The sequence below is a fragment of the Ammodytes marinus genome (assembly GCF_949987685.1).
Source record: "Ammodytes marinus genome assembly, chromosome: 7".
Lineage (NCBI taxonomy): Eukaryota > Metazoa > Chordata > Actinopteri > Uranoscopiformes > Ammodytidae > Ammodytes > Ammodytes marinus.
The window spans coordinates 30,418,961-30,443,907 of NC_137211.1; the positions used below are offsets into that span (position 1 = coordinate 30,418,961).

At 44.9% G+C, this 24,947-nt stretch overlaps 1 protein-coding gene across 1 annotated transcript in view; it reads right to left on the reverse strand.

Annotated features, from left to right (window-relative positions):
• The window catches only part of LOC307253782 (MICOS complex subunit mic25a-like), a 114,757-nt gene that overhangs the window by 85,931 nt on the left and 3,879 nt on the right, over positions 1-24,947 (reverse strand). The window contains exons 3-4 of the mRNA XM_080031951.1: positions 10,143-10,281; positions 4,049-4,193 (exon numbers count right to left, since the gene is read on the reverse strand). Coding sequence (XP_079888077.1) covers positions 4,049-4,193; positions 10,143-10,281 — 284 coding nt within the window. The remainder of the gene's footprint in view (positions 1-4,048; positions 4,194-10,142; positions 10,282-24,947) is intronic.

Sequence of the window (24,947 nt, forward strand, 5' to 3'; positions counted from 1 at the left end):
CCAAGGTCATCCCTCGCTGTGATTCTGGTTTCTCAGATTCATCCTTGTTCAGGGGCAGCGTAACCCCCTCCCCCAGCGAGGCAGACGAGGTGTTGAGTCTAGTCTCAGAGAGTGTTATTGACACATGTCCTGCTAAGCATCTCAAGGTGCATCCACTCATAAATGATCCTCCCTCTAACCGTAAACCCAGGTCCAAGCAGCGCTCCCCTTCCTGTTCACCTGATCGTGAACGTAGGTCCAAGTACCGATCCGGGAACCGCTCTGGTGCCCATTCACCCCGCCGTCATAGACACGGTTCAAGGCACCGCTCAACTTCTAGAGAGTCGGGTAGGCGCCATAGACATCCACTCATAAATGGTCCTCCCTCTAACCGTAAACCCAGGTCCAAGCAGCGCTCCCCTTCCTGTTCACCTGATCGTGAACGTAGGTCCAAGTACCGATCCGGGAACCGCTCTGGTGCCCATTCACCCCGCCGTCATAGACACGGTTCAAGGCACCGCTCACCTTCTAGAGAGTCGGGTAGGCGCCATAGACGCAGGTCCCCAGGTCTGCGGTTGAAACAGTTTGACACTTTGGCGAAGGATCTAGAGCGATCTGACCCAAAGGGGAAGGATTCTGATGTTAGCTTAATCTCCCCTCCAGTGAAAGAGATCAGACAGTTTCCCCGCCTCAAAGAGCTGGAACTGTTAGCTAGAGACATGGAAATCTTTGATCCTGATAATTCTGACCAAGATGTAGATGATTATTTTAGGGAGCTAGAAAATAATCTACTTGATTTGCCCGACGCAACCCATCGGGAAAAAGTTAGACTTGTTCTTAAAACTAGCTCAAAAGCTGTCAGACAGGTTGTACAAAGACAACCTGCCAGTGTCCGAAATGACTACAAACAGCTCCGTCAGGCCGTGACGGATGAGTTTTCCTGTGGTTATTGGTTAGATATCCTCCACAAAGGATATAATGCAGCAGATGAAGTAAAACACTCCCGTCGTGAACATCCCCGTGATTATTTTAACCGTTTCAGGCATGTATTCTTCCAGGGCAAAAATGCCCCCGGCTTAGACGAAGACAGTCGTTTTAAACGTCTTTTTGTGGCAAATCTGCATCCAAGTGTACGTACTTATCTTCACACTGCGATGGAGATTAGTGACGCCTCTTTAACTGAGATAAGACAGAAGACCAAGGAACTTTGGGAAATTGCTCAGCCCAGGTCCAAAGAGCAAGGCCCGACTCAGAGTCTGTCCCCTCATCCATCTGTCAGTTCACACCTACAGAGACCTGCTGTCACAAAACGCTGCCTCCCCCCTCACCACAGATCCAACGGGGGTGGCAACAGGCTGAACAATCCCACAGAGAGTAGACGTCAGGTACAACCTTTACGTCGTGACGGACATGCACAGAGGAGCTGTCCAAGGCCCTATGCAGATATCCGTGCCCAAAATCAGGATTACCAGATCGATAGATCAGATGAAGACAGCTTTTCTGATTGTTCCTCCCAGAATTAGTGCAGGAAACAAATGTCTGATTACTCAAACACCACTGTAAGACTTTGTATGTGCACTTGGATTAATTCCTTTAATAGTATTTTTGTCAGTAATACAAATTATTACAAAACACCATTTTTAGGACACACTACACTTTACAAAGCCTGTTAGGGTTATGACCTCATTCATTTTAGGTGCTACCACCTGCATTCTGGGCACCTTACACTTTCCCCATCAATACATTCTTGTTCCACCCAGACCTCATAAATAACACTGGTTATTTGACTGTGTATAGAATTGTATTGTTGTTTTTGTTTTGTTTAAATCACATTGACTTGCTCTTGGCCATGACAGATAGTTAAAACAACTGCCCAGTGTTCAATGATACACCAGATGTTGTGAATGTGAATGAACTAATGAACTTTTGTACACCTGTACAGATGAAGCTGTGCCGTCAGCATGACACATCGGGAATCATGCCAACGCCACCCGGGGGATATGTAGTGAATATGTACATGGGTTCATTCATTCCTTAAGACTTTTAACTCTAAAGTGAATTAAGACTTGGTTTCTGACCAAGCAAAATGTTTGTGTCCCAACCCCCCAACATTCCTCTGTTTGAGCCAAAGCTGTTATCTGTGTTTTCACACCTATCGGTTCCTCTGCTCTGCCAGCCCCAAGACAGGATGTCCCACATGACCCCTGTCTCTTCTGCCATTGGTCAGAAGTCTTATGCTGTTTTCTGATAATAGCAAGTGAGCTGATACAGCTCACCCTCTTCCCTTCAAGCACCATCCGAGGTGTTTCTCTCTTCTCTACCCACCACCAAACGGTGTGGAGGTACAGCTCTCTTCTTCCCCAACTTCCAGACTGGGAGGGGGAATCCACCAAGTTCTCTGGAGCCGGCAATCAGCCTCTCCACAGTGAAAGACCTGGTGCTGCTCTCTTCTCCTCGCAACCTCAAGGAAGGAGGTCTGCTCTCTGCTCTTCTTCATGCACCATCCGAGGTGCTGAAGCTTCTTCTCCTCTCCTCCACCAAGGGAGGTTGGAGGACGCTCAGCTTGGCCTACCAACAAAGGAGGCTAGCACGCTCTCTCCTGCCTTGCTAACCACCCCAGACCGGGGGTAGCTCAACCTTCTGGACCCCGACTCTCTGCTCTCCCTGATCCAAGCTCTACAACACGGCCTGTCCAAACAGCCGTGAAGCCCCTCTCAACCAAAGAGGAACAAGGATCCACCCTGTTGCTCCCAGCAACTAAAGAGGTACCAGAAGAACCAGGGAACGAACCAAGCTCCCGCAAAGGCCAGACCCTTTAAGAAGAAGAAGAAGAACTACTAAGCTACAACCGTAGCCCAGAGACAACAACGCCAGTTAGCACGCCGCTACTGAAGAACCAAAGGACCTGCTCAACAGAGCTGCATCACGACCGACCCTGCCAAGCAAAACCCCCATCATGCCACAAAGACCAGTCTCCCAACACTGCAACGAACGCTGTGTAAACCTCTGGTATCGTATGAACTACTGGGCTTAGCTTAGCTTAGCAAGAACACATGGCTTAAAAGACTGTTAACTTGGAAATGTATATTTACTGATTTTGAACTGTTCATTGTTACTTTGTAATTGGGTTTACAATACTGTGATATTACCTTGAACTTATTGGTTAGATACCCAAACATTTATGTTGATTTGAATTACCTTTAAAAAGGGACCTTCAACCAAAGGCCCCCTTTTTGTTTCTCTTCCCCCTCTTCTCCCACCACAGGGAGGAAGGTGTGAAAGACCGGCTAATTTGCATCTACACATACATGCACTCACAGACACAGATACCCACACACACACTCTCTCTGTGTGCTTTAGTTTTAGTGGTTTTTAAATGTGTTGGATTTTATTTACTTTATGTTAATAAATTACATGCATTTTCTTTTGTAACTAGAAGTTTCTGTCATTCATTTGTGTGAATATTATTGGGAAGTCCGCAACCAACAAGTACAAGAACTCTGTAGCCTTCAGTGTTAAGATCATATTACCAAATTTATAATAGTAATTATTTGATTACATTATTTTATGGAAATGATCATTGAGACTAGGATTTATTAATGTTGATTCATTTAACTGAACCTTAAAGTAATCAACATTTGAGAATAAACCATTGATTAAACGAGACAATTTGCTATTATTTTTCCATTCTTAAATGAATGGTGGTGCCCCTTTTGAACTTTAATAAACTATTAAAGTATTATTAATCATCAGATTAATTTCTAATAGCAGAATTAATCTGAACCACCTGTACCCGCTACATATAGAGAAAATTGGAATTTTTCGGGCATATTTCGAATGGTAAAATTAATCGTGATTAATCGTGATTAATCCACAGAATCCTGTGATTAATCTGATTAAAAATTGTAATCGTTTGACAGCCCTAATTTATTATTTAACTGCTAAAAATAGAATGCTTGTGTAGGCCTACAAGATACATTTTCTGAATACTTTTATGCTTTAAATCGAGAAATACATATTCCAAAATTTCCAGGTGTGTGTGTGTGTGTGTGTGTGTGTGTGTGTGTACCAGTTTCTTGGTCTTGTCTGCGTCCTGGCGTGTGTTGTGTCTCTCCCGGTTCATGGCTGAGATTAGGTCTTCTCTAGCCGCCTCGCTCTCTCTCTGTTCCACCTTGGTCACTTCCTCCTTCAGCTTTGTCTCCTGCTCTTCAAATCTGAAACATCATACAGACACACACAAACATAAGTTTTTTTTCATCACTTGCGAGGACATTACATACAGGTGAAACTCCAAAAATTAGAATATCGTGCAAAAGTTCATTTATTTCAGTAATTCAACCTAAATGGTGAAACTAATATATTAGTATATAGACTCATTACATTCAAAGTGAGATATTTCAAGCCTTTATTTGTTATAATTGTGATTATTATGGCTTACAGCTTATGAAAACCCCAAATTCAAAATCTCAGAAAATTAGAATATTACATAAAATCAATAAAAAAAGGATTTTAAATACAGAAATGTTGGCCCTCTAGAAAGTTTAATCATGCATATGTACTAAGTACTTGGTTTGGGCCCCTTTTGCATGAAGTATTGCCTAAATGCGGTGTGGCATGGATGCTATCAGTCTGTGGCACTGCTGAGGTGTTATGGAAGCCCAGGTTGCTTTGATAGTGGCCTTCAGCTCGTCTGTATTGTTGGGTCTGGTGTGTATCATCTTCCTCTTGACAATAGTCCATAGTTTCTCTATGGAGTTCAGGTCAGGAGAGTTGTCTGGCCATTCATGCACAGTAATACCATGGTCAGTCAACCAGTTACCAGTGGTTTATGGTACTGTGGGCAGGTGCCAAGTCTAGCTGGAAATGGAAATTGTCATCTCCATAAAGCTTGTCAACAGACAGAAGCATGAAGTGCTCTAAAATCTTCTGGTAGTGGCTGTGGTGACTTTGGACTTGATAACACAGTGGACCAACAGCAGCAGATGACATGATACCTCAAATCATCACCGATCCAAAATAAATGTTGCGTTTCATTTGGAAATTAAGGTCCCACAGTCTAGAGGAAGAGTGGAGGGGCACAAAATCCAAGGGGCTTCAGTCAGTGATGATGTGAGGCACCATGTCATCTGATGGTGTTAGTCCACTGTGTTATCAAGTCCAAAGTCACCACAGCTGTCTACCAGGAGATTTTAGAGCACTTCATGCTTCTGTCTGTTGACAAGCTTTATGGAGATGCTGAATTACTTTTTCCAGCAAGACTTGACACCTGTCCACAGTGCCAAAACCACAAGTAACTGGTTGACTGACCATGGTATTACTGTATTGATTGGCCAGACAACTCTCCTGACCTGAACCCAATAGAGAAACTATGGAGTATTGTCAAGAGGCAGATGAGACACACCGGACCCAACAACACAGACGAGCTTAAGGCCTCTATCAAAGCAACCTGGGCTTCCATAACACCTCAGCAGTGCCACAGGATGATAGCATCTTTTTATTTATTATTATTCTTCCGGACAATTACACACAATACACAATTTTCTCTTTGCATATTCACACATATTACTTTGTGTTATCGTCCGAAGGGTGGCAGGAGAAGCCAAAAGTTTATCAGGTCCCGCCCCCACTGCCATAAGATTCAGATACACAGCTACTGTATTTAGGCAATAATTCATGCAAAAGGGGCCCAAACCAAGTACTTAGTACATATGCATGATTATACTTTCTAGAGGGCCGACATTTCTGTATTTAAAATCCTTTTTTTATTGATTTTATGTAATATTCTAATTTTTTTTTCATAAGCCGTGAGCCACAATAATCACAATTATAACAAATAAAGGCTTGAAATATCTCACTTTGAATGTAATGAGTCTATATAATATATTAGTTTCACCTGTTTCAATTACTGAAATAAATGAACTTTTGCACGATATTCAAATTTTTCGAGTTTCACCTGTAGACTTACATTCATTTCCTGGAGACTTGCCCTAACCATAACCACTACTTCACCAACCCTTACCCAAACCCTAACCCTAACCTTAACCGAAACCTAAGTCTACCCTCACCTAAAAGCAAGTCTTCACCCTAAAATGTCATTATTGCGTTAAGGGGACTTCCATTTTGTCCCCAACAGGAAGGTACGTCCCCACGATATCACTGTGTAAACAGAAAAATGTCCCCACAACATGAGTTATACCAGCACACACACACACACACACACACCCTAATGCCTCAACATACAGTTTAATCCGTTTCTGCCTTAATCATTTGTCCCCACAAGGGTGCAGCATATACCACATTTCAACAGGCCATTCAAAGTATGGAAGTCACTCTCATAAATCACTACATTCATTCTTGTGGTTACAGTGTTTACTGTAAGAACACATGTTGTGCTAAGGGCTGTGATGAAACTTATATCATCACACATAGAATATTTTTGATATTCCTGGCCGACCAGCTGAGTTTCTGTTGTGAGTAGATTCATCCGTGCCATCATGATGCATTTCACCTGAAGCTCAAAAAACTCTAGCTTACTTGTTGTCCATTGAATTTAAGGGAAAGCTCCACCATGTATGTTTAGAGATGTTTTTTTTAGGAAAAAAATGTGAGCCAACTCTGGGTTATCTCACCCTGCCACAGGGGATTTCAGATTGTGTAGAGATATTAGCATGTATAATAAAACCGTTAAAGGTGAAGTAAGCAATTTATTTATGTTAATATAAGTGTTAAATCACTCATTATTCATACAGTGATCACTTATATAGTGTGCGCGTTTCATAAAGCCGATCTCTCAGTCAGCTGCTCTGCATGTAATCGTCAAATAAACTTTTCGGGGATCCCACAACTGATAACCAATCAGAGGAGAGAACTCTACAAACCGGCACCCGTCTCACTGCCGGTGCACGTGCAGAGCGACAGATGGGTGAATGCATGCGCCTACAATGGTGTAGCATACACATTCACTCATCAAAAATCCTTCCCAATATCTGTTTTGATGGTTTTTATCATGTTTTATCACATTTATGGATCTGAGATGATGCTAGAAAATGTGCTGCTTGTATACCGCAGTGCATTAATGTGGGGACGAGGGAGGGGACTGCTAACTGCAGTCACTGACAGGAAGTTAGCTAAACTGACCATTCCACTTACTGAACCTTTAAGCAATGTATCTGGTTCGTCCAATGTAATTGTGATGTCAATGTCAAATCAAATCTAACACCTGGACATTTTAAAAAAAATTTGTGGATTGTTGAAACCTCATCGATCCATTCAAGTATGTTTCAACAAGGCCAACAAAACCAAGACACACTGGGTTGTTTTCAGATTCTGGAGCAGTTGAGCGAAAACTTTTTACAGTGACAATGTGAATTCATGGGGGCGCCCTTAGCTCAGTTGGTAGAGCGTCCCCCCCATGGGCCTCGGCCAGCAGCGGACCCGGATTCGATTCCAGCCCGCGGTCGTCCTCTGCATGTCACTCCCCTCTCTGCCCCATTTCAACTCTGTCTCTACACTATCAATAAAGCATAAAAATGCCAAAAAAATATCTTACATTTTTTATTTTTTTTTTAATTAAAAATGTGAATTCAACACAAATTTGTAATAACCTTATTTACCTTGTTTTAAATCTTTACATGGGCTGGCACCTCAGTATATGTCAGAGTTGCTCTGCATTCATGCTCCCAATCTATGGAACTGTCTTCCCCTGAGTCTGAGAACTGCCCAGTCCATTGACCAGTTTAAAACGTTACTGAAGACTCACTTTTTTGCTTTGGCTTTTTAAGGTACGAACACACTACACGCGTTACCCGCGTAAGATTTACGTGCGTAACGCAGCTAAAATGTTGCTTGATCATTTCGTGTCAAAAATGGTTCTACGCGCGTAACGTGCGTAGTTTCCCTCCCGATATTGTATTTCCCCTAATCAACCATGGCTGCGATCAGACCCGACCCAACACAACAGCGTGCATGTCCGCACAAAAACAACAACAACACGGCCAACAACTGTGCCAAAAGACAAACTGAACAGCACAAATAGCCTAGCATTAAAACAGCATTGCATATTCACGGCAGCTACATAACAAACACAGTTACAGCAGCATCGGTGCACGGCGGCACAACATAAAGCCAAGTAGCCAACCTGGCTGTGACAGGGGATCGTGGCTGGCGTAGATCAACACCGGTGCTTCGCTGTACTTGTTGTGAAAGTCCCACGGACATAGCCGTCATGTTTGGGTTCATAATATGAGGCGCTAGCCGCCCGCACACAACCGGGTGAGTTTACTAATGCTATACGGCGCTAACTTGTTTTATCGGCTAAAGCACAGCCGCACATATTCACTGAATTAACCAGGAAGTCCATTCTCCTGGTTTACTCTCCCCACGTCTTCTATTCCCGAGCTGCTGTCAAACAGCACCGGCTCGGCTGCCTGCAATACATTTTCCTCCTCGGTGTCTCTCATCAGCCTCTGTGTACAGTACACTGTTCTCCGACCGTGCCAATATATGTGACGTCGGGTCAAGCCCAACGCTGATTGGCCAACGCGGCTAATCGTCACGCGTAGGAGCGTAAAAAGTTAAATTTTTTTAACTCCGCGCGTAGCAGCGTAGGTGCGTATTTTCCGCACTATAAGCCGCAGGTGTTATAATGTTTAATTACCATATGTAAGAGTTCGTGCACAGAGGGGATTGTCGGGAAAGAGATGGCTGCTTGAGGAAGCTCCCATTTATTAACATTTCAACAAACAAGTTGCATATTTGCATAACGTACGTAAGTGTTACCATTTTGTGCAATAGTAGCTACTAGGGATGGGCACGAGTGTTTTCACTACTCGTGTGATCGCTTGCATTCCTCGATTCCTTGTTAAACTTTTTTCTATTTTTAGAACGCAAAGCATCTGTCTGCAGAATAACGGTTCACCGCAATAAAGCGCTCAATGCTTATGTCAAACAGTCACAGTTGCCATATGATATTAAGGATTTTTTTCCACAAGTTTAAAACACATTTTCCTCACTGAAAGTAATTAAATAGACGGGCCACAATTTAAACCGATCCAATAGGTCTGCGATGGGGAGAAAAAAAGAGAAAAAAAGCACGGGCTGTAGTTGTAACAAAGAGAAATAGCCTAAGTCACCATTTAAAATAAGAAGGGCAGCAGATAATATAAAATTATTGTCCTACAATTTAAATACATATAAATAACTAACCAAAGCAGATAGTTGTAGGCCTATATCCAACCGCGTAATGCTCACTCCGTATCCGTGAATAATTACCGCGACTAATTCCTCATTGACGGAACGTTACACCGGTCGGTTTTTGAATCGTATCCCCATATTCCCTATTGAAGGCTTCTTAACTGTTGTTGGCTCGGAGTGAATGTGCCTGAAGTAAGCCTTGCTTCTTCTTTTCTTTCCAAGCGGAGAGCACCTTGCATGCTCACCTGGAGTCTACTCATTACAAACTGAGGGTAACGGGTGTCATCTCCCCTTTTTATAAACGTAACTTTATCATCTGCTTTGAAATAATTGGACAGTTATATTCCTGAAACTGTTCTGGAGAAGAAAGGAGAGACCGTGTTCAGCTCCGCGGTGCTGTGGAGAACACAGGCTGCGCTGCGGTGGCACGGAGGTGGCAATTATTTGCAGTTGATGTTTGACACAACGCTCAGTTTATTGCACTTGCATCAAAATATTTAATTTTGTTAAACTTTATTTTATCCGTTTTGTGCCGTTTTGTACACGTATAACATTTTAAAATAGGGGCGGCCGCGGCCCGCCGGCCTAAAGGCTACAGACACAAAAAAAAATTAAAAATAATTCCTCATCCACCAATCGAGTTCATTTGAAATGAGGAGTACTCGAGTACTCGATTATTAACGCCCATCCCTACTAGCTACAGATCATATACTGTGCTGTGTAATAACAGGGTCGAAAAATGGGGAAAAAGACACGGCTTATAGTCCGAAAATTACAGTATTTGTTTAGTATTGTATTTTTGGTCAACTAATGTTGTTTTTTAAATGTGATATATAAATAAATCTGACTTTGACTTTTGACTTCATCATCACAGGTGAACGGATGTTTACCAGGCATAACCCGGCAAGAATGTTTGTCAAGTGTCAACCAATCAGAATGTGTTTTACAAACACACATTATCTTCAACCCACCTTCTGTGTTCTTCCTTAGCGCGAGAGGCTGGTTTGGCGGTGCTGGACTGGGTACTGGGTTGGCTCTGGTGCTGTAGACTCTGCTTGGGTCTAGGGCTTGGGCTTGGGCTTGGGCTTGGGCTTGGGCTACGAGAAGAACCTGGAAGAAAACAGAGTGGATATCAAAGGGTGAAAACTCTAGCAGCAGACAAGCCATTATGAACTGTGGCAGGTTGGTCACTTAACTGTTGTGCTGTTGAAATAAGCCCTGAAAGTTCCAATGAATCAATCATTGAATTATTATTTTTTTAATTATCTAACCTGATACCGTTTTTAATTTTTTCTCTATAAAAAGGACATATTTATATTTGAGCATAGAATATGAGGCCAAGATATTCCTAACATCAGATATTCATGATGATGAGTGGTGTGATATCGGCTCCTACAGAGATTGCTGCATCATGGAATGTAGCCAAAATGTTGCTAGATAATTCGTATTGAGTGTGTATGTCATAGTTAGTCAGCTATAAAAATAATTAGTTAGCCCTGTTGGACTTGCAGGAGATTTAGATGGATTCTATGTATAACCTGTGGTACTGGCACTGAGGAAATACATTCCTGACAAGTGACAAATGAGGGAAAAGCATCTTAATACAGAAGCAAATAATGACCAGATTATCTGTCAAGCCCATAGATAGTATATAAAATGGATGTAGCATCCGGCCTGACCTCAGTTATTCCAACTGCATCCAATCGTCCTGGCCTATGCGCGTTGCCATCTTGTCAGATTTTTACTCCGCCTCATTTTACCAAAAAAGGGCATTGACATGAAGTCGGCGGGAGGGAGATACGCCCATCTAGTTGACGTATACCTCCGAGGCAAAGTGAGGGCCAGCGGGCGGCTAGCTGTCACTCAAGAGATTGCGCCCCTAATTATTTGTACATTTGAATAGTTTAAAAATTAGCGTAATCCAAAACATTTCACCCCCCTCAGTGTTGTCATGGAGATATGACCTAAACATACAGACAAAACGGTTTGTTAGACCAGGCCGTAAATAGCTTTAATAATGCCGTGAAAAAGGCCTATTTAACAAGGAGTCAATGAGAAATTGCTCTGTTTTGGTACCACCTCTTAGTGGCCACTCAGTGAACTACATTTTTTGTCACTTCCGCATTGGATGCTGGTAGAACTCGCTGTGGTTGGGGCTTGGTCAAGCCATTAGCCTCATCTATTACACACATCATTTGAAATAGGGTAATCTTTTATATTCAGGCAAATACACACATTACTACATTATCGATTTGTTTTTATGTTGGGATATTTGCAATTAAGTGTGGCAATCCATGACGGTTGGGGATTTACAAGTGAAAGATTTAAAAAAAAATCTAATCAAATGGTCAGAATCACTGACCCAATATGAATCAAGCTCCTAAATGATGTATTCTAAACTTCCCATGATGCAACTCAATACCATGATGTCAGACAGAAAAGCTCCACCAGTGCCACAACGACATTATGCTAACTGTTTTCACCCACTGACCACTACACTGTCTGACTAGTGTAGTGATCCTTGTATGTGAACTGTAGAGTTACCGTTTAGCTTCTCAGCCCCCAACACGTGGAACATCTTACAATCCACCCTCAAACCAAATACAATGCTATCCATTGGTGGTCAGTTTAAAACTCTGATTATCAATAACTCTTTCACAGTCTGCCACTGTTTCAGATGATTTTAACATTTATTTCTAATTTAAACTGTCCTTTTAATACTTTTACAATGTTTTACCCACGCATGTTGGTTGAATCAGACTTGTTGTTGAACTTTTGTTTCAAATTGTGTGATGTCATTTCTCAACGTCATCGCAAATGAGAGCTTGATTAAGAGTCCTGCTTGTCCTGTCCTATCGTGTCTTAAGTTTATTCTATTGTTTCCTTCACAAATTGTGCCCTGTGTATTGTTAATCACTTTCCTGTCGTTCTCCCCTACCTCACTGGTGTTGGGGGGTGATTTGTTGTTGTCTGTATAGCATATAGCATATCCTAGCACTTAGCTTCTCGCACTCTCCCCTGGGTCTGACTCTGTGTCTTACTCATACTTGTGCGTGATGGCTTGTGCGGATTGTGCTACGTTACTGGCTAGAAAGACTCGTTTAGAGAGTTGCGTCCGTGAGTTGGAGCAGCTTTCTGCTACTGACGTTATAGACAGCACGGACACATTGCTTAGCCCTAGCCCCGGGAGTCTTACTACCCCTGGTAGCATTGAGGTAACTGCTTCGGCAGACGCGGCTGGGTTCTGCCCTGTCCTGCGGGGCAGGGGTGCACGCGATGCTAGCGGGCTTGCTCGGTGCCCCGGTTCGCGGTCCCCTCTCGGGACTGAGAATCGGTACTCGGCTCTTGCGAGCCCTGTTAGCCCGTCTGTCTCCCTCGCTCCCGTTGGTTGGGCTGGGCCCCGCACGCTAGTCATAGGGGACTCCATCGCTCGCAACATTAAACTTGATTTGCCAGCCACTGTTAAATGTATACCTGGAGCCAGAGCATCCGACATTGAGGCTAATCTTAGTATGCTGACTACATGCAGGGATAAGGGGGATAAAGGTGGAACGCAGACACAAAACAACACATGTTTTGATAACATTGTTATTCATGTCGGCTCCAATGACATTAGGCGGAAGCAGTCTGAGATCACTAAATATAGCTTAGCTAGGGCTTTTGAGACTGCCTCAAAGATGTGTCGGCATCCATTACTAGTCTCTGGTCTCCTACCAGTCTGGGTTGCCCAAGGCAACATAAGTTTGATATGATTGGTCTGTGTGAAACATGGCTTCAGCCAAACTTTTTTCTACCTCTAAATGAGGCCTCTCCTGCTAACTACTCATACTCTCATGTGGCCCGGGAGACTGGACGGGGTGGAGGGGTTGCCCTTATCTATAAATCTATTTTCAACCTGAGCTCGAAGAATGACTTTAAATGTGATTCATTCAAAGCCATGGTAATGAGGCCACCTCCTGTAAATAGGAAAAATGGCTTTCATGGGGAGGGTTTCAATTTGGTGGTGGTCTATAGGCCCCCCGGCCCACACTCACAATTTATAGAACAATTTAGTGACTTTCTTGCGGATCTTATCACCCACTCTGATAAAATCCTAATGATCGGTGATTTTAATATTCACCTCAATAAGGCAGCCGATCCCTTAAGGAAAGCCTTTGTTAATATTATTGATAACTTTGGTTTCAACCAATTTGTAAATCACTGTGAGGGAAACACTCTCGACCTCGTCCTCTCCCGTGGGATTTCTGTGATGGCCCTAAGTGTTTCTCCTGTCACTTCTGTAGTATCTGACCATTTTCTTATTTCTTTCGAGGTTGCCCTGGATTGCCCGGGCGCGGACGATGGAGCAGTGGTAACCACTCGCCATATCGGTGCGTCAAATGTAACAACCTTACTGAATCAACTTCCCACGGTCCTGGCCTCCTTAGCACCGGTGACCGAATCTGTCGATAGCCTGACAGCTGCGCTGAACTCAACCCTCTCTACCCTCCTTGATTCTATGGCACCTCTCTCTCCAAAAACCAGACGAACGATGAGGGCTTCTCCCTGGTTTTCTGACCACACTCGAGCTCTGAAAAAGGACTGCAGGAGATTCGAACAAAGATGGAGAAAATCAAAACAAGAGTCCACCTACCGGCCTTGGAGAGATAGTGTCTCAATCTACAAGCGTGCTCTGAATGTAGCAAAGAAGGCCTATTACTGTTCTCTTATTAATAGGAATAAGAGTAATCCAAAAATGTTATTTGACACTGTTGCCAAACTTACAAAAAAAACGCAATCATCAAATCGCTCAATCCACACTGCCCAAAATTTTATTGACTATTTTGATAGTAAAATTACCAATATTAGAAACCAAATCAGTTCCTTCGGTACAACGAACTGCACGATAGCTGTGTGTAAGCGTAATATCGGTTTACTTATTAACTTTGAGCCTGTTCCGTATGAAGAACTGACTCAAATAGTCAAAAATTCAAAACCAACGACCTGCCTTCTTGATCCCTTGCCTGCCAAATTGTTCAAAGAACTCTGGCAAACCCTGGGTCCTACAATACATGATGTTGTCAACCTTTCATTAATGACTGGTACTGTTCCCACTTCCTTTAAGGCTGCTGTGGTGAAACCTCTTCTCAAGAAACCCAATTTGGATCCTGATGATCTGAGTAATTATCGTCCAGTGTCAAATTTGCCTTTTTTATCCAAAATACTAGAATGTGTAGTTCTGAGCAACAGCTCTCGGATCACTTGACTAGTAATCAACTTTTTGAACCATTTCAGTCTGCCTTTAGGGCACGTCACTCGACTGAAACCGCGCTCACTAAAGTAGTTAATGATACTCTGTTGATGATGGACTCCAATACGGCCTCGGTGCTTCTATTGTTGGACCTCAGTGCAGCGTTTGACACCATCGACCATGACATACTCCTGGATCGGCTGGAAAACCTGTTTGGCTTTACAGGGCCGGCCCACGATTGGCTGAAATCATACCTATCCGGTAGAACTCAGTACTTCCGGTTCATGTCAGATCCGACTTTAAGGTGGTGCTATTGACCTATAAGGCATTAAATGGGCTTGCACCTTCATATTTGTCTGACCTAGTTGCGCGATATGCCCCATCACGGGCACTACGGTCTACGACTGCAGAGATCCTGTCTGTCCCCAGAGTTAAGAAAGCTGCCGGCAGCAGGGCTTTCTCGTATCGAGCTCCTTCGTTATGGAACACACTCCCGATAGACATCAGACAATCTGAGTCTATCGAGGTGTTCAAGTCTAAACTTAAGACTTATCTCTTTGAATTAACCTTTGGTTAGCGCTCGTCCACCTCTCTGCTGGCGCGGGGTCGGTGGCGGGTCACCCTGTCTGAGGTCGGTTCTCTGGCCTCTGCTGGGGGGGAGTTTGCTCTGGGGTAGGTGCCGGTCTTGGGCTGTTCCAGTGGGCTGCCCTGGCCGCTCGGGCTGGGGCAAATTGGCGTCTGACCGTGGGCGCCGCTGCTGGGGGGTGGGACCATGCCTTGCCTCCGGACATGCGGTCGCGGCGGCCTCCGGGGCTTGGCTGGGTGGTCATGTCGGCTGACGGGTGGGGTTGGGCTGGGGGTGGGGCACTGGGGCGGCGGCGTTGCCTGCCGCTGTCGTTGGTGTGCTCTGGGCTGGGGGTGGCCGGGGGGGTGGTGGTGTCGGGGTGCGTGCTCAGGCGTCTGGACCGTTGGGTGGGGTGGAAATGGGGCATCGGGTGCAGATTGTGTAATTGTTGCACTGGTAGGTGGGCACTGCGATGTTTTTAATCGTTTGACGCGGGTTGCTTTTGACCGCCTCGGGAGACAATAGATTGTCATGGGGCGGATAGAAGCAATCTATGCAATTTGCGTTTTAACAGTTTTTAACTGTTTTTAAACTGTTTTAATCATGTTTCCCTGCCTGGCGGTCCGCTCTGTGGTGTCGCTGTTGGCGTCTGTGTTTCGCTGCCCGGCGTCGGTGCTCCTCCGGCCGGTCCTAGCTCTGGGTGTGCCAATGGTGGCGGCGGATGCGTCGCGCCCTTTGTGCTTGGCGCCTCTGGCCTTGCCTCATGGGCTGGGCATGGCCGGTCCGGCGGGCCCGAGTGGGCTGTACGGGCCGCCCCTCCGGGGGTTTCGGCTGTGGTTGCTCCTCGTGGCAGCGGTGCATTTGGCTATTTCCCTATTCTATACTGTCTATTCTCTATCTATGGCCCCGCACTGTGGTGCCGCACTGGGGCGTGCTCTCTGGGGGCGGGGTGCTGGGGGGCTGGTGCCGATTGTGTGTCAGTGGGGAACGGTAGAGTGTAAATCAATGTAATTTAATGTTAATTGTGTTCATATTGTTTAACATTGTTAGAGCGTTATTATTAACAGCCTGAGGAGCTGTCTCGGTCTCGGTTTGTCTGGGCCTGAGTACCGGTAGTCCTCCCACTGAAAAATTGTCCTGCCGACGCTAGTTGCATAATTGATACCATTTCTCTGACATTTGTTCTCCTCTGTCTATCTTCCATGATTGGCTGAGCGTTGCCCCGGGGGTTCTCTCCCTCTGTCTACCAAGCACTCTCCATGCTACTCGACTGACTCCGAGTTCTGTGTGGAATCAGCTGTCCTAGGAACGGATGCTCCTCGCCTGCTATTGCCTCACATCAGCACTGATTCACCATCCATCAAGATAGTACTCTTTCTACTCGCTTGCTTGTTCAATCTTTAAATTCATTTTTGCTTTGCTCACTGGTTGCCTGTCTGTCCTCTTCCAGTTTTCCCTGGTCGTGACGAGACGGTGTGGATCTGGTCCCCGCTCCGGTAACATCTGAGAATGGACCGTCAACGCAAAAGATGTTGCAGTGGTTAAGGACGCCACCTGGAGACGTGGGATGTAATCCCAGCGCTGGAAACCTTAGTTTTCCCTGGTGGAAACGAGACGGTGTGGATCCTCTGGCAGCATCTGAAGTCTTCCTGCATCCACACTATTCGCACTTTACTAAGTATTACCATGTAATCACCTGGTCAATGATCAAATTCCTTCGTGATTTTCTCTACTTATGACATCTATTGCAGTATGTCCATCCTGGGAGAGGGATCCCTTACTCTGTCGACTCTCCCTGAGTGTAGTAACTCCCGGAGGCTTCTTGTTACACATTTAAGGAGCTTTATTTCTTTGTTGGCGAACACAGTATGCAGCACACTCAACATGGCCAACAGAGGTACATTCCCGACTGAACTTCTTCTGTCCTTTACTACAGGCCAACCCAACGGCAACAACAGCGGGTTGCTGCCACCCAGTGGACCAGCGGACAAACATGCCTTAATTACTCTGCCCAGTTATCACATCCCTCCCTCCTTAAGCAGGTTATACAAACATTTGTTTTTAGGAACATTCTAACAACACAAACATCAGTTTATTTTCCTGTTTGATTAGGTGTCCATATTAAGGGCCACTTATCAACGAGTCTTTTTCTCTTAGTTCAATTTGAAGTCTTTAAGATAACTGGGCAACTTAGTTTCCCTTTTTGCCAGTCTCCTCACTGGAGTTTGGTTTGCCACAGCACTTTGGTCCGAACTTCCTACAACTTCTGTTGCTGCTGGCTCTTCCAACTGGTCACCACTGAGCGCAACCTCCTCAGCATCCAGCCATGCTTCATCTTTTGTGTTGGGCTGAGTTGACACAGTTTGTTGTTTTTCATTGCCTCTTTCTGGTCTCTGGTGGTGAGCATGGATCTGATCCACATGTCTCCTCACGATTCTCTCATCACCCAGCATCACCTTGTATGACACTGGTCCCGTCACTGACTCAATGATTCCTGGAATCCACTTTAGTCCAAAACTGAAGTTCTGGGTCAGCACTGAATCTCCTGTTTTAAACCAGCGTTCTTTTGCCTTTTTGTCATGATCTTTTATTAAGTACGGGCCCGTAATTATTACTCTCCACCATACTTATTCTTACTTCTTCTGACTTCTTCCTCACATTTTCTAGCTGCTTCTCCTCCCACACGCAGACATGCAGAAATTTCACACAACGTGCGCCCCAACCCCGCGGGGTGTGCTATTATACAGTTTTTTGAATTTCCGCTAGGGGGCGCTGTTATGAAGTCCCGACTGAAAGAACTTTGAGAGGCCACGCCCCGCACACCGTAACTCCAATTGACTTGAAATTTCTCACACAGGTGTATGTTAGGGTGCTCTACAAAAAAGCCTCTGGGACCATAAAAATTCTTCGGGGAATATTTCCCACTAATTAGCATGAACTGAAAAACAGCGTGTTATCCACAACTTTCTGAAATTTGACTGTATCAACACCAAATTTCCCGTGAAGCCCCGGGGGACTACAATAAACATACCCGTAAAAGATTAGTAGGACAACTTGAAAAACATGGCCGCCATTGACCAAATAGTTTACGCAGGGGCGGGGCTTAATAACACGTTGGCCATAACTCCTTAACCATAGGTCCTATCATCATCAAACTTGCTGGGTATGTGCAGAAGTCATGTGGTAGCATGTCCCTTGAAGCTTATCGCGATTAACCCATAGGGGGCGCCACAGGGGTGGGGCCTATCCACAAATTGGCCATAACTCCTTAACCGATAGGTCCTATCATCATCAAACTTGCTGGGTGTGTGCAGAAGTCATGTGGTAGCATGTCCCTCGAAGTTTATCGCGATTAACCCATAGGGGGCGCCACAGGGGCAGGGCCTATCCACAAATTGGCCATAACTCCTTAACCATAGGTCCTATCATCATCAAACTTGCTGGGTATGTGCAGAAGTCATGTGGTAGCATGTCCCTTCACCACATTAGGCTCCTCCCCTTTACCAAATTAGGCCCCTCCCCTTCACCACATTAGGCTCCCCCCTTTACCAAATTAGGCCCCTCCCCTTTACCACATTAAGCTCCTCCCCTTTACCACATTAGGCTCCTCCCCTTCATCACATTAAGCCCCTCCCCTTTAACAAATTAGGCTCCTCCCCTTTACCACATTAAGCTCATCCCCTTTACCAAATTAGGCCCCTCCTCTTTACCAAATTAGGCTCCTCCCCTTTACCAAATTAGGCTCCTCCCCTTTACCAAATTTGGCCCCTCCCCTTTACCAAATTAGGCTCCTCCTATTTACCAAATTAGGCCCCTCCCCTTTACCACATTAAGCTCCTCCTCTTTACCTGATTAGGCTCCTCCCATTTACCTGATTAGGCTCCTCCCCTTTACCAAATTAGGCCCCTCCCATTTACCAAATTAGGCCCCTCCCCTTTACAATATTAAGCTCCTCCCCTTTACCATATTAAGCTCCTCCCCTTTACCAAATTAGGCTCCTCCCCTTCATCACATTAAGCCCCTCCCCTTTACCAAATTAGGCTCCTCCCCTTCATCACATTAAGCCCCTCCCCTTTACCAAATTAGGCTCCTCCCCTTTACCACATTAAGCTCCTCCCCTTTACCAAATTAGGCCCCTCCCCTTTACCACATTAAGCTCCTCCCCTTTACCAAATTAGGCCCCTCCCCTTTACCAAATTAGGCCCCTCCTATTTACCAAATTAGGCTCCTCCCCTTTACCACATTAGACTCCTCCCCTTTACCAAATTAGGCTCCTCCCCTTTACCAAATTAGGCTCCCCCCCTTTACCACATTACGCTCCTCCCCTTTACTAAACTCCTTAACCATAGGTCCTATCATCATCAAACTTGCTGGGTATGTGCAGAAGTCATGTGGTAGCATGTCCCTCAAAGCTTATCAAGATTAACCCATAGGGGGCGCCACAAATGCTGTTATTAAGCCCCGACTGAAGAAAGCTTGAGAGGCCACGCCCCGCACACCGTAAGTCCGATTGACTTGAAATTTCTCCCACAGGTGTATTTTAGGGTGCTCTACAAAAAATCTTGGATCATTAAAGTCAACCTGGAAATATTTTCGCTAATAAGCATGAACTGAAAAACAGGGTTTTATCCACAACTTTGTCAAGTTTTACTTTATCAACACCAAATGTCTCACGAAGCCCCGGGGGACTATGACGCACGTCTCCGGAAAATATTAGTAGGATAGCTTGGAAAACATGGCCGCCATTGACTAAAACGTTTATGCAGTGGCAGGGCTTAATAACAAATTGGCCATAACTAATTGATCATAGGTCCTATCATCATGAAACTTGCAGGATATGTGCAGAAGACATGTGGTAGCATGGCCCTCTAAGCTTGTCGAGATTAACCCATAGGGGGCACCACAAATGTCACCCGACTCCGATTCACTTGAAATTGATTACACTTGTACAGCTCATGGACTCCGATTGACTTGAAATTGATTACACTTGTACAGCTCATGGTACTCTACAATATAGCCTCACGGACAGTTTTCAAAATTTCCGCTAGGGGGCGCTGTTATTAAGCAACGACTGAAGAAAGTTTGAGAGGCCACGCCCCGCACACCGTAAGTCCGATTGACTTGAAATTTCTCACACAGGTGTATGATAGGGTGCTCTACAAAAAAGCCTCTTGGACCATGAGAGTCAACCGGAAAATATTTTCGGCTAATTAGCATAAACTGAAAAACAGGGTTTTAACCACAACTTTGTCAAGTTTTACTCTATCGACACCAAATGTCTCACGAAGCCCCGGGGGACTATGACGCACGTCTCCGAAAAATATCAGTAGGATAGCTTGAAAAACATGGCCGCCTTTGACTAAAACGTTTACGCAGGGGCGGGGCTTAATTACTAATTGGCCATAACTACTTGACCGTAGGTCCTATCATCATGAAACTTGCAGGATGTGTGCAGAAGACATGTGGTAGCACTGCCCTCTAAGCTTGTCGAGGATAACCCGTAGGGGGCGCCACAAATGCAAAAACCGTCATTCAAAAATGCAATGTTTGCCAGGCCACGCCCCTTTTCCCCTGACTCCGATCGACTCATCATTTGTCAGACGTGTACGCTGCCCTACAAAGGAGAAAGGCAGTAACTACATTTTTTTCAAAAATGAGTTATTATCATTTTTGTGCCATTGAAGACATCCTTTGTCATGTGGACAAATATCTTTTCTCAAATGTGTTCTATTTTGGAGAAAATAGGGGGTCGTTATTACAGTAACTTCAAAAATCCCGTCTGAAACCAAGGTAAAAGACAGTAACTCAAGAGTTACTGTCTTCTTCCTTTGTTTTTCGGTGCTGAAGCAAGAGTTACTGTACTTCACCTTTGTTTTGCCTCAATTAAAAAGGATATTACGGTTTTTCAACACTTTAACATTGATTTATTTCTGTATTTCTGACTACTATCCCTCTCAGTTCCTTACAGAAATCAAGTTTCTAAAATTGTTTATCTGATCAAGGCACTATCTCGCTTGCTAGCTAGCTAGCTTAGCTTAGCTAGCTAGCTAAGCCTCACTTAACGTTACCTTTGCTTGCGATTACACAGAGAGCACCGAGCTGTCAGACAACCTTTTACATAGTTTCATTTAGGACTTTAGAGGGGTTTACTAAACTTTTGTTTTCACTGTCAAGGTTGATGGATAAAAAAAATATATATATTCTCGAGTTATAAGGCAAAGCCTACCCTCTAAACACATTTTATTAAAAAAAATATTAGTAGGCCTAGTTGCAACATGCTCAAAAACCTCCCAAAAGCCTTGATATAATTTGATTTGAAAAGTTACTTTGACACATAAAAAGTGTAAAATAATGCTATATTATAATAATAAATGGAGTAAATAAATAATATCGATAAGAACAATAAAGTAAAGAATAACACTAAAATATAGCCTACAATTTCATTGTACAATATAGGCCTATCATTATCAAACTAAAGATTGAATCACATTGGTCATTAAACTTTTTTAAACATTTTGGCTGGACAAGAGGAAAACTTTAAAGTAATTTTTCTCAGTTTGGAACTCTCGGGAGTTACTGCCTTCTTCCTTTGTAGGGCAGTACGGCTCGTGTCGCTCTACGGTAAAGCCTCTCGGACCACGGGGGTCGGCCGTGATTTTTTTTCTTCCCCGATTTGCGCGGGCGGCCCGTACTTTCAAAATCTCCGCGGGATTTCTAGTTTGTCTTTCCTGTTTCTTCTGCACTCTATTGTTTAGGTCTGGGTGGATGGAATCCAAAGTGCAACGTAGTTTCCTCCCGAGAAGCAGCTCTGCTGGAGAAAGGCCTGTTGTAGTGTGAGGTGTCACTCTGTAGCTGAATAACACTCTGGCTACTTTAGCTGTCAGCGTGCCTTCTGGACATTTTTTCATCATTCTCTTAAATGTTTGTACCCCTCTCTCTGCTAACCCGTTACTGGAGGCATGGTAGGGTGCAGACGTCACATGACGGATTCTATTTTTACTTAGAAACACGTTGAACTCTGTGCTGATGAAACAAGAGCCATTATCAGACACCAGCAACTCAGGCAGTCCATGGTTACTGAAACTGGTGCGCAGGCACTCAATTGTGGTGGCTGAAGTGGCAGAGTGCACTGGATACACGTCCATCCATTTTGAATGTGCATCTATGAGCACAAAAAACATTTTTCCCATGAACGGTCCGGCATAATCCACGTGAATACGACTCCAGGGCTTGTCAGGCCAATCCCAGGGGTGTAACGGAGCTGGTGCCGGAACGTTACGATGCTCCTGACATGTTGTACAGGCCTTTACCGTATCCTCCACCTCTTTGTCCAGCTTCGGCCACCATACGTAACTCCTAGCCAATGCTTTCATCCTGGACACTCCCGGGTGGCATTGATGAAGTTGTCTCATGACACTTCCTTGGCCTGGTTTTGGCACAACCACTCTCGACCCCCACATCACACAGCCATTTTGAATACTAAGTTCAAGTTTCCTCACCTCATAAGGGGCAAACTCCTCCCCTTTGTCTTTTGCTGACCAGCCGTTGTGAACCATTTCTCGCACTCTCGACAGTACTGGATCTTTGTCTGTCCATGCTTTCACTTGATCAGCTGTCACAAGCGTGATGTCAGAGCTCTCCAGCATGAGAACCCTCTCTTCCGACGTCTCCACTTTAGGTGTATCTGGCAAAGGAAGGCGGCTGAGAGTGTCAGCATTGCTGTGATGTTTTCCTTCTTTATACACTATTGTGTATTCGTAGGCTCTCAGTGTTACAGCCCACCTTTGGATCCTGGGCGAGGCCATTTGTGGCACTGCTTTCATCTCATTGAAAAGTGACAACAACGGCTTGTGATCTGTCACTATAGTGAATTTCCGTCCATAAATGTACTTGTGGAAGCGTTGTATTCCAAACATCACTGACAGACCTTCCTTATCCAGTTGTGAGTAGTTTCTCTCTGCTGTGTTTAGTGTTCGTGAGGTAAAACCTATGGGTCTTTCAGTTCCATCTGGCATGTGGTGTGACAGAACGGCACCTACCCCGTATGGTGACGCGTCACATGACAGCACAATGTCCTTCTCTGGATCGTAATGCACAAGCACCTGAGCTGACTGCATGAGTTCTTTTGATGTGTTAAAGGCTGCTTGTTGTGGATCTCCCCACTGCCACTTTGTGTCTTTTTGTAACAGTTTGTGCACCGGAGCAAGGACGGTAGACAGATTTGGTAGGAACTTGTTGTAATAGTTTAATAGTCCCAGATATGCCTTTAACTCTGTCACATTTGAAGGTGAGGGTGCCTCTTTGATCGCTTCCACCTTCTCATGCATTGGGTGCAGTCCTGTTGCATCCACTTTGTGACCCAAAAATATCACTTCCTCACTCATGAACACACACTTGGTCCTCTTGAGCCTTAGACCAGCCTCCTGTAGCCGTTTCAGCACCATGGTCAGAGTCTGCAGGTGCTCTTTGTCGTCTTTTCCCGTCAGCAGGATGTCATCCAGGAAGATTGCCACCCTAGGGATGCCCTGCAGTAGTCCCTCCATGGTACGTTGGAAAATAGCCGGACATGATGAAACTCCAAAAGGTAACACTTTGTATGTGAACAAGCCTTTGTGTGTATTTATAGTTACATACTTTTTTGCTTCCTCATCCAATGGAATCTGGTGGTAGGCGTGACTCAGATCTAACTTTGTGAATTTCTTTCCACCTGAAAGAATGGCAAACAAGTCCTCAATTCTGGGGATTGGATACTGCTCCAGTTTTGAGATCTGGTTCACTGTCAGTTTGTAGTCTCCGCATAGTCTTGCTGTGTCATCTGGTTTCAACACAGGGACCACCGGCGCTGCCCACTCCGCATATTTTACTGGTTCAATTATCTTCTCTGCAAGGAGACGGTCGAGTTCAGCCTCAACTCTCCCTTTCATGGCGTATGGGACGGGTCTGGCTTTAAAAAACCTGGGGGCTGCTTCCTTGTCCACGTATATTTTTGCTGGGGGGCCTCTGAATCTCCCTAGTTCGTCTTTGAAAACCTCCCCAAATTCCCCCAGTACCTCCTCCAAGGTCTCCTCTTTAACCTGGAGTATCTGTGGCTCTGGTCTCCACTGTGCCTTCTCTGGGGTCTCTGTCTGAACATGGTGGATCTGGGGTTCTGGTCTCCACTGTAACCCTAGCCTCCTAATCCAGTACCTGCCTACTAGACTGGGGCCTGAACCTGCCACCACTACCAATGGTAAGTTCTCTACTAGCTGTTTATGCTTTACTTTAACCACTGCTGCCCCCACAACATTTACTTTATGTCCTGTGTATGTTTTTAGCCTCACTCTACATGAGCGTAGCTCTGGCACCTCCTTCCCCCATAAGGTTTTGTACACAGAGTGGTTTACTACTGTTACCCCACACCCCGAGTCCATTTCAAATTGCTGTTTATCCCCATTAACAGTCAATGTCTGTATAAATGGCTCCTCTGCTGGTATGTCTAGTTCATCTAGTTTGTACAGTGTGAACATGACTTCATCTTCGTCTATGTCGCCCTCCCCCTGGCTGACATAATGTGTTCCCTGGGTTTTCCCATACTTCCCTGTTGGTACTCCACCCCCTCTAGCCTGTGAAGCGCTAACTGAGCCTCCTGACCTACACACTTTTTGAATGTGGCCAATTTTACCACACTTATGACAGGTTTCCTTAATAAACCTACATTCCCCAGCCCTGTGCTGCTCACCTCCACATCTGTAACAAGCGTTATACTGGTGCTGCTGCTTAGTGGGGAACTGCTTTGTAGACATTTTGTGCACTGCTAGAGGTGCCCTCATGTGTGAGGATGTAGACTCCAGCGACTGTAAATCCTTAACATCCTTGCTGGCTGTCTCAATGGCTTGTGCCAGCTTCAGTGCTTTCTCAAATGTCAAATCCGGTTCTGACAACAGTCGGCGCTGAATGCGGTCATCTCCAATCCCACAAACCAGTCTGTCGCGTAGCATCTCC